We start from the raw sequence: 16,053 nt of genomic DNA, 5'->3' as shown, positions 1-16,053 counted from the left end.
ATTGGATTTATTTGGGTCAGACGTGCGAAACAGCTTCAAAGCTGAACGTCGCCTTTGCAATTTAATTTTCTGCTTCCCCCCTGCCGTCGTCGCCTTTCTTCTCCCGCATGTAATTTCACCGACGACGCGACGAACGCACCCGACTTATGCGTATTTTATTCATTTACTATTTTCATTGCCCCGCACGTCCGTGTTTTTCTTTTTTAATGTTATTTACTTAACGCTCGCGTGTGTACGCGGAGAGAGGAAACTGCCATTTTCTCTCCGCTTAATGTATCCGTCGATGTAACTGTTCCCGCGATGATTTAGCAATTCAAACGAAACGGAGTACCGTTTCGCGGTAGCGTTTATCGGCGATCTACGGGCGCGCAGCGTCGCGATCAAAGGTGCGCGCGCGCGCGGTCGCGAGTGAGATCGAATCGAGGATTTCTTCTTCGCTCCTCTCTCTCTCTCTCTTTTCTCCTTCCTTTCTTCCTTTCTTTCTTTCCTTCATTTTTTTATACTTCCGCACCATCCGGAGAGTCCACCGGGTTCCGGATTGCGTGCTCCGCGATATTATATCGAACGTGGCGAACGTGACTAGGGTTCTCGGAAGGGACGAGCCCCGGTTTCCTCGCACCCTTTTCCACGCTTCTCGGTACCTGACGCCCGCGTCCGTAATCGCCCGTTTCTCGGCTCTTCGTGCGGCACGGAGGTTTTCGTCGATTCCCTTGAAATTCCAGCCTCGCGAACCGAGCGAGCGATGGTGGTACGTAACCCTTCGGACCCGTAGGTGTGTTTCCGCGTATCACGCGTATTCGTCACCCGACGTTTCGATCGGATCGAATCGGCGAACGACGACACCAACGTAGCTGACGCGACGCGAAAGAAAAGAAGAAATAAAAGGGAAAGAGAGCGAGAGGATCGAAAGAGAAGATCCTTCTCTGGATTCGGCGGGAGAAAATCGAGACTCCGCTCGCTCTCTCTCTCTCTCTCTCTCTCTCTCCCTCCCTCTCTCTCTCTCTCTCTCGGCCACGTTCCAAGCGTGGCTTCGCGGCTGCCGGAGGAGTCCCTTTGTTTCGCGGAGGCAGAAGAAGAGGAAGGTCTCCCCCGAGGTCCGGCCACGTTCTTCGCGATCAACGCGGCAGATAAATTGCGCGCGCGCGGTCAGCGGCGGAATCGGTGATAAATGAACTTTTCTCGTGTCGAACGTGCCCAGGCCGCTGAGATGCGCGTGGTATCGCGAGCCGCTACGTTCTCGCGAAACGCAATCGTGACGAAACGTGACGGATGCCGGCGTGAGAATCGAGCGCGATATCTGGGTGAAAAGCGACTAAGACGATCCCAAAGAGGCTGAAGAGGTTCAGAGGAACGGCAGCCCCAAATAAAATTCAATGCCTTTCTCACGAACCTAGCCCTCGTGTTCTTATTTTAACCCTTTGTGTTCCAAGGGCGCCTGCCCAGATTTCTTCAAAAACTCGGAAAACTTCACAGAGGGACCTTTGGGTTTTTAGATCAGTTTATTCAAACTAACGGTAACCGGTTTAGATTTGGATTCGAAGACCGAGAGACGCCGCCGCGGCGATTTCCGAGTTTTATAAGAAATTGTCGACGGCACCTTCTTAGAATGCAGGGGATTAAAATAATAACTTGAAATGTGTTGACAATAAAGATCTTTCGCTCGAGAAAGACGGTTTATCGGTCGCGATCGTTTATTATCGGTTCGTCGTTCGAGAGATACAATTGCGGGGTTGCGGCTGTNAAAAACCCCCCCCCCCCCCCCCCCGGCAGTTCGGAAACTCGCGAGGGGGTTAATCAGTCGCTCGAACGATAGACGTGCCGGAGTCTTATTAAATGTCGAGCGAACGCGAGCGATGATCGTGAACGATGAGCGATAATTTGAGTCCCTTGCTTTTCCTCCGGACTCATCTCCGGCTTTTGAATCATGACGATCGTATTTTTCCAGGACGAGAAGGACCTGTCGGCAGCGGACGCGGAGGGTGTGTGGTCACCGGATATCGAACAGAGCTTCCAGGAAGCTCTTACCATATATCCGCCATGCGGTCGACGCAAAATCATCCTTTCCGACGAAGGGAAGATGTACGGTGAGTCCCACAATTTCCTGGTCTCTATCGTTCCTCTATTAGTCTGTCGCTGAAAAAGAAAGGAGGAAAGGAAGAAAAGATAAGAAATGTCGTCTCTCCTTTGTCGTAACTTTGAGACTTCGTGGCTCCGCCTTGCGCGTACGTGATGACGAAGTCCGGCGAACTTCATCGCGTAGATGAGGATACTTCGGCAAGACCGTAAAGTCGAAACGAAGTGCGGGCTCGTAATAAATAATACCAGCAAGTTATATATATATATGTGTGTGTGTGTGTGTGTGTGTGTTCTATTATTATATGAAATTATTATTATTATATCAAAGCTGAACGTGTACAGAATGCGCCATCATAAGGAAAACACTTAAATATTTCCTTTATTTTTAATTACATGAGAAATTACATTTAGAGCCCATAGATGAATGATTTCGAAAGAGGAATGTCGTGGAGGGAAATTTTTTACGGTCATTTTTTTTTTCGATTTTTAACTTTATATCATTAATAAGGATCATCAAAGAAGACATTTAGGTGTTTTTCTTGTGCTGGGACACCTTGTGTTTTAGGAACCAATAAAAATATGATCTCATTGAGCTCAGGCGAGTCAAAAAGTTTAGTTCGATTTTTGGGTCAAAGTTTACTTCGTTGCATTCAACAAAAAAAAGGGGCAAATTATTCATCGACCGACTAGTCGGCCATTAGCATTGTCCACATTTGTCAAAAATTGAATCGAACTTTTGTCGACTGATCTCATACTTACTTTCTGCAAGAAAGAACTTTTCTTTGAATAACATCGGCTCTCGCACCGCATACCTCTCATCCGCGTTTTTCTCGCGAAAAGAACGAGAGAGAAAGAGGCGCATATTCGTTTGTTAGCTCGTTGGTGCGCGTTACGAGGAGATAAGGTACGTTCGAGAGCACCTGAAGAAAAGCTCCGAAGGTAAAGACGCCGTTCGACGGTCGTCTGATGACGACGACGATGACGACAACCACCGCCGTAGTAGGCGACGGAGAGCAGCCTCTCCGTTCGGCCGTCGCCACGTACGCGACACAGCGGAGAAACGTCCAGACGGGCGTCGTTATTGCTCGGTGCTGAGGTCAGTCTACGTGACTGACCAGATATTGCCTGGTACGAGCAGCGGTACCACCGTGGCCACCGCCGTAAACCACCACCACCATTAACCGCCATGAACTCGCCACCGGGGCAATAACGCCTCCTCGTCTTCGGAGGATATTCGCTCCCCGGCCACCCCTGACGCTTTGTGTGCCTGTGTGTATATATGTGTGTGTGTGTGTGTGTACTTTCTTTGCGCGTCTTTTGTATTAATCCTCGCTCTCTTTTTCTCTCGCTCTTTCTCTCTTCTTCTCGAATTTGCCGACGTACAGCCGATCGCCCCTTCGCGGAAGACGATGATAAATCGTCGACGGGGTGAATCGGTGGCGGTGAGATGCGCGATTGAACGAACGGTGGATATGTAAATTTGCTCACACGCTGATGACGCTAATTCAGTTCTCCGGCAGGAGGTCGTGATGAGCGATCGATGATATGCGCGAAATTCAATTTTGAAAGGTTGCATCTTCGGTGGATATTACGATGTCGCTGTACGAAGGAGGTTCGTTAATCTCACGAAACTATTTTAAATATATATGTGTCCGTCTAGACTTGTTTCGGAGTTATATTTTTTGAAGTTGAATTAGTCGATTTTCCACAGTCGGCGAGCAATCGGAACCATTTTTTTTTGCCGCGGACGAAAATTTCGAACGCCTTTCCCCCGTTCGCGATGGGATCGAAGTCGCGGATTTTCACGGTGATTCCGCAGAAGTGGGTGATTCATGGCAAGGCCGCTATTATCCTTGAAAGGACTGTAAACGAAGCCTGAAATTGACTCCGGCCTCTCGCGGGGCGCGCGGACATCGCTGCTACTTTTCTTCTATTCTTGCGCGTCTTGGTGGGCGAATTTTCCGAGAGGGAGGGGTGGCAGAACGTAGGCCGCATTCGCATGAATCCCATTCGTTAAGGCACAATGCCGCTTAATTTCCGAAAGCACTTCGCGCGCGAAAAGCCAAGCGGGCGGCAATTCAATCGTGGCGCCGAGTTCTATGAAAATGGAGCTTAATTCAGGCTCCTCCGTGTCGACGGTACCGACGGTGGTGAAAACAGCAACAACGACGACGACGACGGTGACGAGAACGACGACGACGACGACAATGATGTCGACATCCTCTCGCTCGCTATCCTTATCCTCATTCTGTCCTCGCCGAGGGCGCGTATCGCAAGAGAATTGCGGTCGCGAAAATTCTAATAGTCCTGTCACGCGATGATGGTAACGTTTATTAAACTTTATAATGGGATTATCATCTTGTTACGACGTCTGTTTGTAATAATAATACTTCGAGAGATAAGGAAGACGCAAAGTATATTCGGGAGAAGGAGAGAGGGGAGTACGGGAGTTAATGGGAGGAATATATACATATCGATAAAATTGTCGTCCTGATTTTCATAAGCGCGAAGTTCCGAGTTTCAATACGAATTTCGAGGCGTTGCTTGATATTACAGATTAAACGATTTCACAATCAATTAGATTTTAATGGACAAGTAAATGAAGCAAATTGTTTCGAATAAACCATAAAGAAGATATTGGACAACCAATTAGCATCGGGCCGGGTTAATTAACATCGACCCTTTAAAAAATCGTCCGATACGCAAAGAAACGTTTCAGAGAAGAAGACACTTTTACCGTTTTAATCGCGCACGTTCCGCTTTTACTTTCGACTTCTAATCTCTCCGCGTCTGAGTACGCGCTCCGTCTCCGACGCGCTCTCACGAAGATTCTCCTCTGTCTCTCAGATATCTAATTAATCCTAGCGTATCTCGAGAGACGAGCGATTTCCGGAGTACAAAGTCGCGCGGGGGTGTCTCAATTGAAAATCGCTCTTGCGTCCTCGCTATCGGGAAAGTCGTAAGGAGTAGTAGTAGCCGTAGTAGTAGTAGTAGTAGGTCGCTCCTCGGGACGCCCCTCGGTAATTTCCCCCTGGCATTGAGGAATGCGAAAGTCGGCGATTCTTCGCGCAGACGGCGAAAGAGAGGGAAACGCGCGCGCGACGCAATATAAGATCGATCCTCGACGTCACGAAAGACGGAGGAGCTTCGTCGTCGTCGTCGTAGTCGTCGCCGAGCGATGCGAGTCGATCGTCGTCCACCGAATGGAAACAAAGGATAACGAGGCGCGAAAATCGCTTAACGCGATTGGCCATCGATCCGATGGGAAACTTATCTCGCCCGTTGCTCACTGCCGAGCCAATAAAAGAGAGAGAGAGAGGGAGGGAGAAGGAGAAAGAAAGAGAAAGATCCCTTCTTAGCCTTTCTGCGGGATTAAATATCTTGGGGCAATTTACCTCCTTCGATCTTCTCTCCCTTCCGGCCTCCCTTCCGTTCACTCTCTCTCTCTCTCTCCGTCCGTCCGTCCGTCCATCCATCCGTTCGTTCGTTACTCCTTCCCGTTGCCTCTTTCTCTTATCCCCGCTAAGACGGTGCCGACGCCCACACTGAGATTTCATCACTCGTTTCAGACGCGATACGAAATCCGTCCTCTTCCGAATTCTACCGCGGCTCGAAGCCGCCACGTTGTTAATATAATCGTCGATGATTTTCTGTCGAGACGTTTGGCTTCACAAGAAGGGTGCGAGTTATCCCTCGGTGGGACTCGACTATAAGAATCTGTTAATTGTCCTCGACGAGATAACAACGTGTTAATGTCTTAAGGAACAGCCCGATGGATCGAGCACCGCGTTCGTTCCGCCTCATAAATCTATTAGATCCTCACATAGAAATCGAACATTACCGGTCACATAAACACACACGCATGCACACACCACACATATGAGACACGCCGACGAATCTTTTTCGAAAATCTCATGGTTGCTGCTTGCCGGCGACTTTTTTGCGAGCGCAGTCGATAGTCTACGAACAATGTCAAAGTAGACTTCCTGTGTGTGTCTCGTAGCACCGGAGGGGGCTCGATATTCTTTGTGGCCGTTTCGCCAAGGTGGAAAGGAGCTCTTTCTCTCTCTCTCTCTCTCGTCTCTCTTACTCACTCTTTCTTTCCCTGTACTTCCACCTCATCCAAGCGGAAAGAAACCGCACCGTCCCATTCCGCAGACCTTAGGTCCTTCGTCCTTACGTCCACGGCATCCAATAAACCGACAGAAATAAAAGGAAACACGCGCGCTCGCGCACGGCTCTCCTTCCTGTGCGCTCTCCGTCGCTGAAGACAGTGGAAGTAAGGAAGGTAGGAAAGCCCGAGCGCTTAGAAGAGCGTTTAGGTTCTTGTCTTATACACCAGAAAAGAAAAACTGCCGTTGCCGCTCTGCGGTCGCCCGGAACACCTCCGAGGCTTCCACCGCTTCCACCGGGTGTAACTTCTCTCTCGCGGGTCAATGTTCCGGAACGAACTCCGTAAATATAGTTTCTTGCAAATTTCCTCATCCACTCCGCTCCTCCCTCGTCCTCTCTCTCTCTCTCTCACCCTTTTCCGCGCCCGCTGGCGTTTACCAAGTAATATTACACCACCAGCGGGATGCGCTGCCGGCTGCGAGCGGCTACGAGAGGCTTTTGAATAGATTTTCCGATCTGTCGGATCCATCCGAGACCGACGCCTCGCGTCAGTGTCTCGCTCCGCGTACACGAGAAAATGTATCGGGACGGGTCGGTTTTCTCGTACGAATCGGTGCGGTAATGTAAAGGTCGCGATTAATCCTCTACTTGATAAAATCACGCGTTACTCGTCCCCCGAGACCTCTCAGTTGAGAGTGAAAAATTTGAGAGCAACAGGGAGCTCTCGAGATTGCCGAGATCGCGATATATATTTCGATGCACAACCTGTTCCCTTCAGTATTCCGCAGTTTTCCGTTTATTAATCGCGAAGAGAGAAGAGAACACGCGGTATAGAGGGAGTAAATAGCGAGTCGCGTGGTCGTCGGTTCAGTTAAAAGTTCGCCTATGGGGGAGCATCAAAAAGAACTTCGCCCCCTTCTCTCATCCATCGCTCGAATTGAGCGAAATCAAATGGAATTACGGAAATAAACTAAACGACTTGCGGCACGACGTATCTTCACGGACCACGACGTGTATTCTAAAAGCGCCCTTTTAGAACGCGGACCCCGCGTCGATACCCGCGAGGAAGAACGAGACGAACGAGCGGACGAGGGAGCGAGCGAGTGAATGAGGGCGAACAGGTAGCGTGCCGCTTGAACTCGGACGAGTCGGCATCGCTCCGGGTCGTATTTAAACAGATAAATCGACCGCACGCGGACCCACCTGGTCTTTAGCCGCCGTCGCTTAAGTAATCCGCACAATAAATCTGACCGGGCTCCTTTCTCTCTCTCTCTCTCTCTCTGTCGATATAAACCGAGAGGACAACCATGGCAAATTAATTGACGAGCGAGCGCCTCCGTAACTCGTTAACTCTGTAACGTACAAGCTGTTCCGCGCCTGCTCGAGAAACATCTCGAGAGCAGATGCTTCGGGAATTCGGACTAATTCGGAATCAATTTGTCCTCGCGAACTAATACAGAGACGCTGTTTCTCCCTTTTCTTCCGCATGTTCCCGCCGTAAATCGTGTGCGTGCCGATTTTGCGGACGCGTCAGAAAGCGAATTAAAAATTCTACACGTCACGAATTGCGATAATTAGACTACTTTTTAATCTCCTTGCACATCTCCGGCCGGTATTTGCACACGGGAAAGTACCACTCGTAAATTACGTTGGAAATATATTCTCTGTAATTGGGCACTTTTGCACAGCCCGAGGCCTGCTCGACGGAAGTCCTCCGGCACGCCGCCGCGTACTCGCGTTACTCGCGGATGACGTTTCCCGTGCGTGTTGTGCGAATCCAATATGAGGGCTGCGAGAGGCGTCTCTCTCTCTCTTTCTCTACCGCGGGCTACGATACGGGAAGACGAGCGAAGATGCAACGGTACATCTCGGCATTTATCTGATCGCTACACCGAGAATCCATTTAGTTGAATCAACTAAATTCTTGACTATGAGCAAACAAATTTTTGGTTATAATAACTAAAAAATTTCTTTGCCCATAGTGAAACGAGAATTTAATTGATTCGATTGAATGGCTTTCTCAGTGTAATAACACGTAGAGACGTCCGTTATCGCACTTAGCTCTCTCTCTCTTTCTCTCTCTGTCTCGCTCGCTTATAGGGCGCGCACCGTATGCGCCGGGGTTGTACATGCATGCTGCGCCGTATCCTGCTTTATGGGTCATCGAGTCGGGCGTCGTTGCAATCGAGAATTCGCGACCGGTGTTCCGTCGACGACGACAACGATGACGGCGCGATGGCGCGCCGGTGGACGCTGTGAATCTCGATCGTAAATCGCGCGACCCACCGCAATCACGTCCTGTGCCTATAGCAATTAATCCGCTTCTCATTTGATCTCCGACCTTCCACGCGCGAGCGGATTGCTCAGCTGTAGAGTTCATTTAACGATGAAAACGCTCCTCTCCTCGGTTCCCTCTTCGATTTCGCTTCGGTTCCTGGTCTCCTCTTTCACGGAGACCCTCGTACGGGATTTCTCACGATTGTTCACTCGGTGAACTTCGTACGATGGCGGGAATCAGTTTCGTCTTGTATTCATTGGACGTCGAGACACGTCCGATGATAAAAGATGATCCGCAAGTGATATATGAAGCGCGCGATATCGCGTACCCTCGACCGCGGAGAAGTGAGAAATAAATAAACGGTCGAAAATAGTACTGTCAATTTGGCCAATTTGGAAAGTAGTATTTGTCAACTACTCAGATACACGAGTCACAGACTCTGATAATAGAGTCTTTTCAGTAATTGAATATACGGATAATTTCAGACGTTATTATTGTCTGTTGTTGTTAGGAAAAGCAATAACTTGTAACGTCTAAAATTTTCCATATACTCGGTTATTGAAAGACTCGCGGGTATCCGGATAGTCGAAATTGACAGTGCTAGTCTCGAAAACTCGATGTCTCGGTGGCGAACAGATCGCGCGACACTTTTCCTTTCGGTAAATCGTGCAACCTATTCTTATCCAATAGGAGATCGCTTTTTCTGTAGTTGTCAGGGGATAAATTTTCCTAACGAATATTGGATGCGTTTCTGATGATACATCGCGGAGATAAAAGTGTTTCGATCTTTCTGCCGCTAGAATGTACCTGGAAACGGGAACAGCCGATGTCATTCCGTGACGCCGGCGACAAAAGGGTAAACGACCCTGCTACGTGCATGCAACATGTTTTTTTTTTGGTTTCTTCCGATCTGCGCGACACAGATTGATATCGATTGTTCCCGTTTCGCGGAGGAGTAACGCGACTTTTTGCCGGAAGTTTTTAGATCGCGCATGTATATATATACCCCGCTCCGATTTTAACCGAGTCGCTTTGTGCGAGACACCGGGTGCATCTGTTCGACGAGAGCGGTTCGTACAAAGCCATGGCTCCCGGAACATATTTAGATAGTTTCGTGCAAAAGCTTTTAGAGATTAGGTAAGGCTTACTGTTGTGTACAGAGTGCATCACCGCGAGTAACGAGGGGATTAAACCGGTCATAATATCCGTAACGTCGTAGTAACCAAGTGCTCCAAGTTCGCTTTGATCCTGCGCGACGAGATACCGAGATCGATCCAATTTACGAGAAAGAAAGCAGGACGAGCTGCTCTTTGGCGGCGACGACTCGTGCGATTGCGACGATAGTCGCAAAGACGGCAAGACGCGACAGCACGAAAGACACTTCAAAGAGAATCGGAAACCGGAGTCGGACAACATTTATTTATTTCTTAAGTATTGAGGTGACGTTCTTCGATAATCAACGCACCCTCTCTTTGTCGTTTCGGCTCGCGCGTTGAAAATGCGACCGTCTCGGAGGGGATATTCTTTCGCCGCGCGTTTTGGGGAAACGAGACGTTTACGAGAGAAAGAGAGAGACAGAGCGGCGAGCAATCGGCACGTTGCAATGTTCCCGCGGCGCGACAGGACCTTATAAGAAGGTGTAGTGGAAGGATCGTGGTAGACGGTGTGAGTGCGCCACAGGCCGTCGGCGAGAGCGAGAGGGTGGTGTAGGTGGAGGAGGAAGAGGAGGAGGAGGAGGCAGTGTCCAGTTATTGACCGGCGGAAGGAGGGTGTCTCAGGCGTCTCCGACGCTTTCCCTGGCGATTCTGGAACCGTCGCCCCTCGCGACTCCCCGAGAGCTCGATGAATTTCGAGATTCACCGAGAGAGCATGGAAAGCCACCGACAAAGTCACTTTTTCCATGATCGCGACTCCAGGATCTCGTCGGCGAATTTCCGAATCGACGTTTCTTGCCTCGACGGCGGCGAGAACGTTGTGGATTGGGCCCGTTCGTTCTTCGTAAATTTCCTCGCTAATTACGCCGATCGAGCTGAATTTCGCTGAGCGGGATTAACTGAGAAATAATGAAGCCGTTTATTGTCGTTGACGGACGTTCGATCCTTGTCGTGACGCCTCAATTTACAACGTGAATAAATAACTTCGCGAGTCTAGCGCGCATTGAGTTCTCGCGCACGAGAAACCTCGCCCGCGAAATTTATCGNTTTTTTTTTTTTTTTTTTTTTATACTCTATTTGTCCAAAACGGAGGAAACGAGAGAGTTGACGCGTTGATTTTGGATATACCGTAAATTCGCGCGAACAATGCGCGATGAGGACGCGCGTTGTGCTATAAATATTATATTAAAATGTACGCGCGCGCGAAATGTATCTCGTGTTCATTTGATTGTCTATTTTTCAATTATCGAATTTTCAAATCATCGGGCGTATTTAAATTAAAAAGCGCTCTCAAACATTTATTTATTACGTTTATCGATTATTCGATATTACATATATCGAATATTTCACTCATAAATTGATATGGGAGGCGGCCGTAGAATTTTATTAACTCAAATCCCCGGCCTGGGATTCCCAGGATGTAATGAAAGTAACGCCGAGTCGAGAGCTATTACTGCAATTATTGCATTAAACAATACGAGATCGCAACCGTGCCCGCAATGTCTCGCGTTTTCGGTAATCTTAGCGGAAATACGAGAATTAAATTACGGCCATTTGCCGGCTCGAAATCTATATTTAACAGCTTTTATTTTTAATTAAAATTATTACACCTACCATTACTGTTTTATTTAAACCATGTTACCGTCTATCAATAAAATACCGGAGTCATTTGCGAGGAATTCCGCTCGCAGCAACGTGAATCTATCTCAAGGCTGAAGCGATAACTATTTTACGTCCAAACGAGCCGTGAAGAAAATCTCGTGCTCGCGAAAATTTCTAAAATAACAATAGAGAGAGAGAGGGAGGAGAAGGAGGGTCAAGATTGATAGAAACAACGATATAAGCTCAACGCGATATTTATCCCAATTGTAAAGGTCGCACCGAGATGTCCCGTGTAGCGTTTAGAATCGCAGGTACTGCGAGGAGGGTAGTTCGCACGGTGGATTGATACATCCCCGCGGAGTGTCGGTTGCGGAATAAAGAGAGCGCCGTGAGCGGATAATTCCGCGTGGCGAGTCCCGGCGCTTTAACGAGATACGGAAGTGCAATTTCGACGCCCTTTCATGCTTCCCGAGGCGACTCGGGCGGCTCCCCCGAGGGTGCCTCTTCCTCCTCTTACCCGCCGTCGTAAGGATATCCACTCCGCTCCTCTCGCAACCGTAGCGGCGTCGATCGCCGAGCTTCTTCTTCTTCTTCCTCTTCCTCCATCTCGTCGTCTCCTCCTCTTGCTCCTTCCTCGATATCCGATCCAATAATCCGATACCGAGCGGTCGTCGGAGCGTGAAATTATGGGCATTGACACGACATTGCGGACTCTCCGGCAGGATCTCGCTCGCTCGCTTGCCTCGACGACGACGGAAACGACGAGGACGAGTAAGACGAGTCGCTGAGAGATCAAACTTTCTCCACCCGAGAAGCGTCGGTGTATTGGATAGTGTGCGCCACGATGTTTCTCGATTTAATTCACGCGATGTGATGCTTCGAAACGGCAAACATATTCACGGATATCGCCGACGAGACATGCAATTAATGTCACGCTCGGTGTAATTAATGATTCATGGCCTGATTCGTCGCAAGCCCGTAAATCGTATCTCATCCCGTAATCTCACGATTATCGAAAAGGCGTCCCGAGTCGAAACTTTTGGCTCCATGTTAAACCTTTGATTCGGAACAGTATAAGCTGAGACAGTACAACAGGTTCCATTTCACTTCTAATAATACAATATAATCCCTACGTTGATCCTGATGATGTCTTCAATTTCCGTTTACGTTGTTTTAGCGTTCAAATGGGACGATTGAAGGTAGCATTAAAATTCAATCTGTAGAATTATAGGTTCGAAAGAGAAGTTAAGAAGTATCAGTATTGTCTAAGTAAGTTTTGTTAGTCTATAAGCCGTTTAAACAGGCACAAACTATCCTCAAGAGCGTCAGAGCAGCATTAAAATTTCGACTCGGGGACATACATCGATCCGCATGATGTCTGATAATCTATGCAAATGTCCACCTGTCGGAAGAATTCCATTCATAGACTCAATTCCAATGAAAAGTGATCGCGGAGATTACGCGGAAACGTCCGGGGAGCGTAAAACATTCGCGTATATCTTCTCCATCGTCCGACGCGACTCATCTAGAGATTACTTATAAACTAACGACTTGATATGTACCAGGCGCGGTCCGCGTACGCGCTGAATAAAACAGCCGGGGTGGTCAGCTGGACGCGAGCTGTACGGAGGTGCGAAATACGCCAGCTTGCAACTGGCGCGCGTAGCCGCCACGACCGGGATACCCGTTGAAATACGTTCGCACACGCTCACGTGCGCACGTTCGTCCACACACAGACGCAACTCCGCTGGAGGTCCAGCGTGGACGCGCAGCCACTGGAGTGGATAGCCCGACGAGGGATGTAATAATCTGCGTCCGCATTGTCCGTCTTGCCGGCATGGCCGAGTCCTTTGACATCTCGCGGAGTTTAATTAAACTCGAGCATATAATAGCTCCCCGACGACGACGGTGGCGGCGATGGAGGCGACGGGCAGGCGAGCGAGCGAGCCCGTGGTCCGACGTCGTTGCCGACGCTCGTCGACGCCGCGCCACCGCTCCGCTTCCCCGCGCTCTGGCATCTCGTCGCCGTCGCCGGGCGCCTTGGTTGTTTTGCGGATCTCGGCCGGGTGGCTGTCACCTGTCCTACGAGCACGCGAAAGAATCGCCGAGAGATCTCTCTCTCCACCGCGCGAGCCGCGCCCCGGAGAGGAAGAGAGGATGAGACGCGGTCGATCGAGCGGATTGTTTCCGCTCTGACTGTACCTTCGTGTCGAATTTTCGCGATGATCGTCAAACGTAAACCGATGCATCCCGATCTCGACGACGAATTGAAACCCCGCGAATGTTACCTTTGTGCGCGCAATAATGGGACAATGGATGGAAATGAAGAAGAGAGAGACAAAGAGAGTCAAGTTTCGTCCGAGAGCTTCATTAAAGCGAATTACCGGTAAAGCACGGTGGCGACACGCGCGTTTCTTCGGGACACCCTATGTAAACTCAATTTCCCCGATATTAAAATGCCTCAAAGGCGTCGATGATGCAAACACCGCCCGTTGCGCTATTAATTTCGCACAGAAACCATCTCTCTTCCGGCTATAAACGCCAACGAAGGACCAAAGACGAGAGTCCAGGAACAGGAGGATACAGGGACCGAGGAGGGGGTGAAGGGCGGTCGCCCGCCTCTCCGTCCAAGAAAGCAGCCAGGTATTTTAATTAGCGCAAGTACGTCGTTTCATATTTGTACAGGACGAGAGCAGCCGCTTTGGCGCTGCGCGACGTAATGAATATTAATTCGCGGGGAGACGTTCTCTCTCTCTCTCTCCCCCTCCTCTTTCTGTATCTCGCTCGCACGTTTTCGGGAAATACGGAAGAATATGGTGCAGGAAAAGAGAGCCTTCAGAGCCGGCCCCGAAGCGATCGCTCTCTTTTTTTCTCTCTCTCTCTCTCTCTTTCTTTCCGCCACCCTCCTCAACTACCCCTCACTCCGCTTGCTTCCCTTCGAGATTATTGCTATTCTCTTCCCCCGCCTTTTCGCCGCTTAATAATTCAGATTGCGCGGACATTTTGCAACTCTGCAGACTGAGCTCTCTCTCTCTCCCCCTCCCACCCTCCTTCTCTTTCTCTTTCTCTCTCCTATTGCCTCTCGGTCAGTCTTGGCGAAATGAGCGAGACGATGCAAAAATGGACAAAGAGGTGTCCCGACGGCCGACTGACGCGGTAATCGGCTTAATGCTCAAGGAAGAAACGCTCTGTAATGTATAATACAATAACAATATGAGGATACAGTGAAATGAAGAGGGGCGAGAAAGCGCGAAGAGACGAAGACCACTGAGGACATCGAGGAGAAGGATTAAATGAAGTACCATGTGGTATAAGATCGATCTGGACGGATATAGGCCCGCCGATGAAGTAGTGGAGACGTTCGGGAAACAGGCGTTCGACACGAACGAGATCGTGTAATCATTAGTTATTATAGTAACGTAATAATGAAGCAGCGGTCGACGTGAGAAAAGAGACGGGTGCGCGCGATCTAGGAAGTGGGGAAGTTAATAAGACGCGGAAGGCGCGGTGGAAAATTGCAGGGACGGTTGACAATAAAATTACACAATTCCGCAGCGTCGCGAAGCGATGCGACATAAAGACAAGGTGCACGCGCGAGAGAAGACGGGGGGGAGTAACGCGGAGGAGATATTTGAGAGAGCGTAGATTGAGGCTAACGGAAGAGAGAAGAAGAGGAAGAGGGTGCGAGTGGAAAAAGTGAGAAAGATAAAAATGTAACGCCGTAGTAATAAAGTCGCGACAATTTTATGATATTAGCGTCGGCATATAGTAATGGAGAGACGGAACCGAGAGAAACAACGGGCGCGCGAATAAAGGACGGAAAAACGGGGGAAAGATGAAACGGCCCGCGAGACAATGTAAAAATGACTAAACGCGTCCTGGCGAGCGAGCGACGTGGTAATTAGTTGGAAATTCAGGAACAACGAGGGTGACAGGCAGCCTCCGATAGCTCGTTGTGTAATGTAATAATTGTAAAATCGGAAGAGAGGAGGGAGGAGGAAGAGGAGCACGCATGAAGAGCGTGAAACGACGCGGAAGACGACGCCATACTGCTGATGGAAGTAAAAGCGCGACGAGGAAGGGTCAGAGTGTGTGATGATGTAAAAACGGTTCAAATAGTTGACGTAACAAAAGCGCCCCGCCGCGAAATGGCGCATCGTGGAGAGCTTGGAAAAAAGGAAAGGAAACCGAAAAAGAAGATCGAGGAAAGCGAGGAAAAATCCGTGCAGCTTACGCACGCCCGCCGTTTCGCGGACTAACGGTGTTCCGCCAAGTATTCTTTAAGTATTCCGCGAGATTTCTGCTGAAAGAGAGATTTCTTTGTAATTTCGATATTACCTCCGCATTGCCTATTTACGTTCACGTTTTCCCGATTAACATCGGCCTCGCCGATCGCATCTCCGATTTTCTGCAAGAATTTTATATCGAGCCCTTTCTCTTTACGATCACCCAAGCCGACAAGGTACCTTTGTTTGCAACAGTGGACACCAACTTTTCTTTTTGACGAGAAATATAGCCTCGTTCTCGCGGATATATTCTCAAGAATGGTCGCCCCCTCACAGCCCGGCCTGGTAAAAACCACGGAAATAGAACACGCGGCAGTAAAGTCGCGAGCATTCTGCAACATTAGCACGACATCGTAATGGAGAGACAGAACGAGCGCGGCGGTGATGTTAAACGAGAGAAACGGGCGCGAAGTGGGATAAAGCGCGAAGGGCCAAACGGATACAGGGTGAGAGCGGACAATTGCGAGCGCGAATGAAAGAGAAAGAGAGAGAGAGAGAGCTGCGAAGGACGTTTGAGGGCGTGCGGGGAAAAGGCGGGGGGGGG

The 16,053-nt window shown here is 49.4% G+C and overlaps 1 protein-coding gene across 4 annotated transcripts in view; it reads left to right on the top strand.

The window, feature by feature from the left end:
- Positions 1-16,053, top strand: part of LOC106748451 (protein scalloped) — a 147,495-nt gene that overhangs the window by 105,696 nt on the left and 25,746 nt on the right. For all 4 annotated transcript variants that reach the window (XM_014626968.1, XM_014626969.1, XM_014626970.1 and 1 more), the window contains one exon: positions 1,946-2,084. In XM_014626968.1, coding sequence (XP_014482454.1) covers positions 1,946-2,084 — 139 coding nt within the window. The remainder of the gene's footprint in view (positions 1-1,945; positions 2,085-16,053) is intronic.

This window comes from Dinoponera quadriceps, unplaced genomic scaffold (assembly GCF_001313825.1).
Source record: "Dinoponera quadriceps isolate SergipeBrazil2010 unplaced genomic scaffold, ASM131382v1 scaffold2183, whole genome shotgun sequence".
NCBI classification, from domain to species: Eukaryota; Metazoa; Arthropoda; class Insecta; order Hymenoptera; family Formicidae; genus Dinoponera; species Dinoponera quadriceps.
The sequence above is the reverse complement of the archived record's forward strand: the minus strand, read 5'-3'. Positions and strand labels throughout refer to the sequence as shown.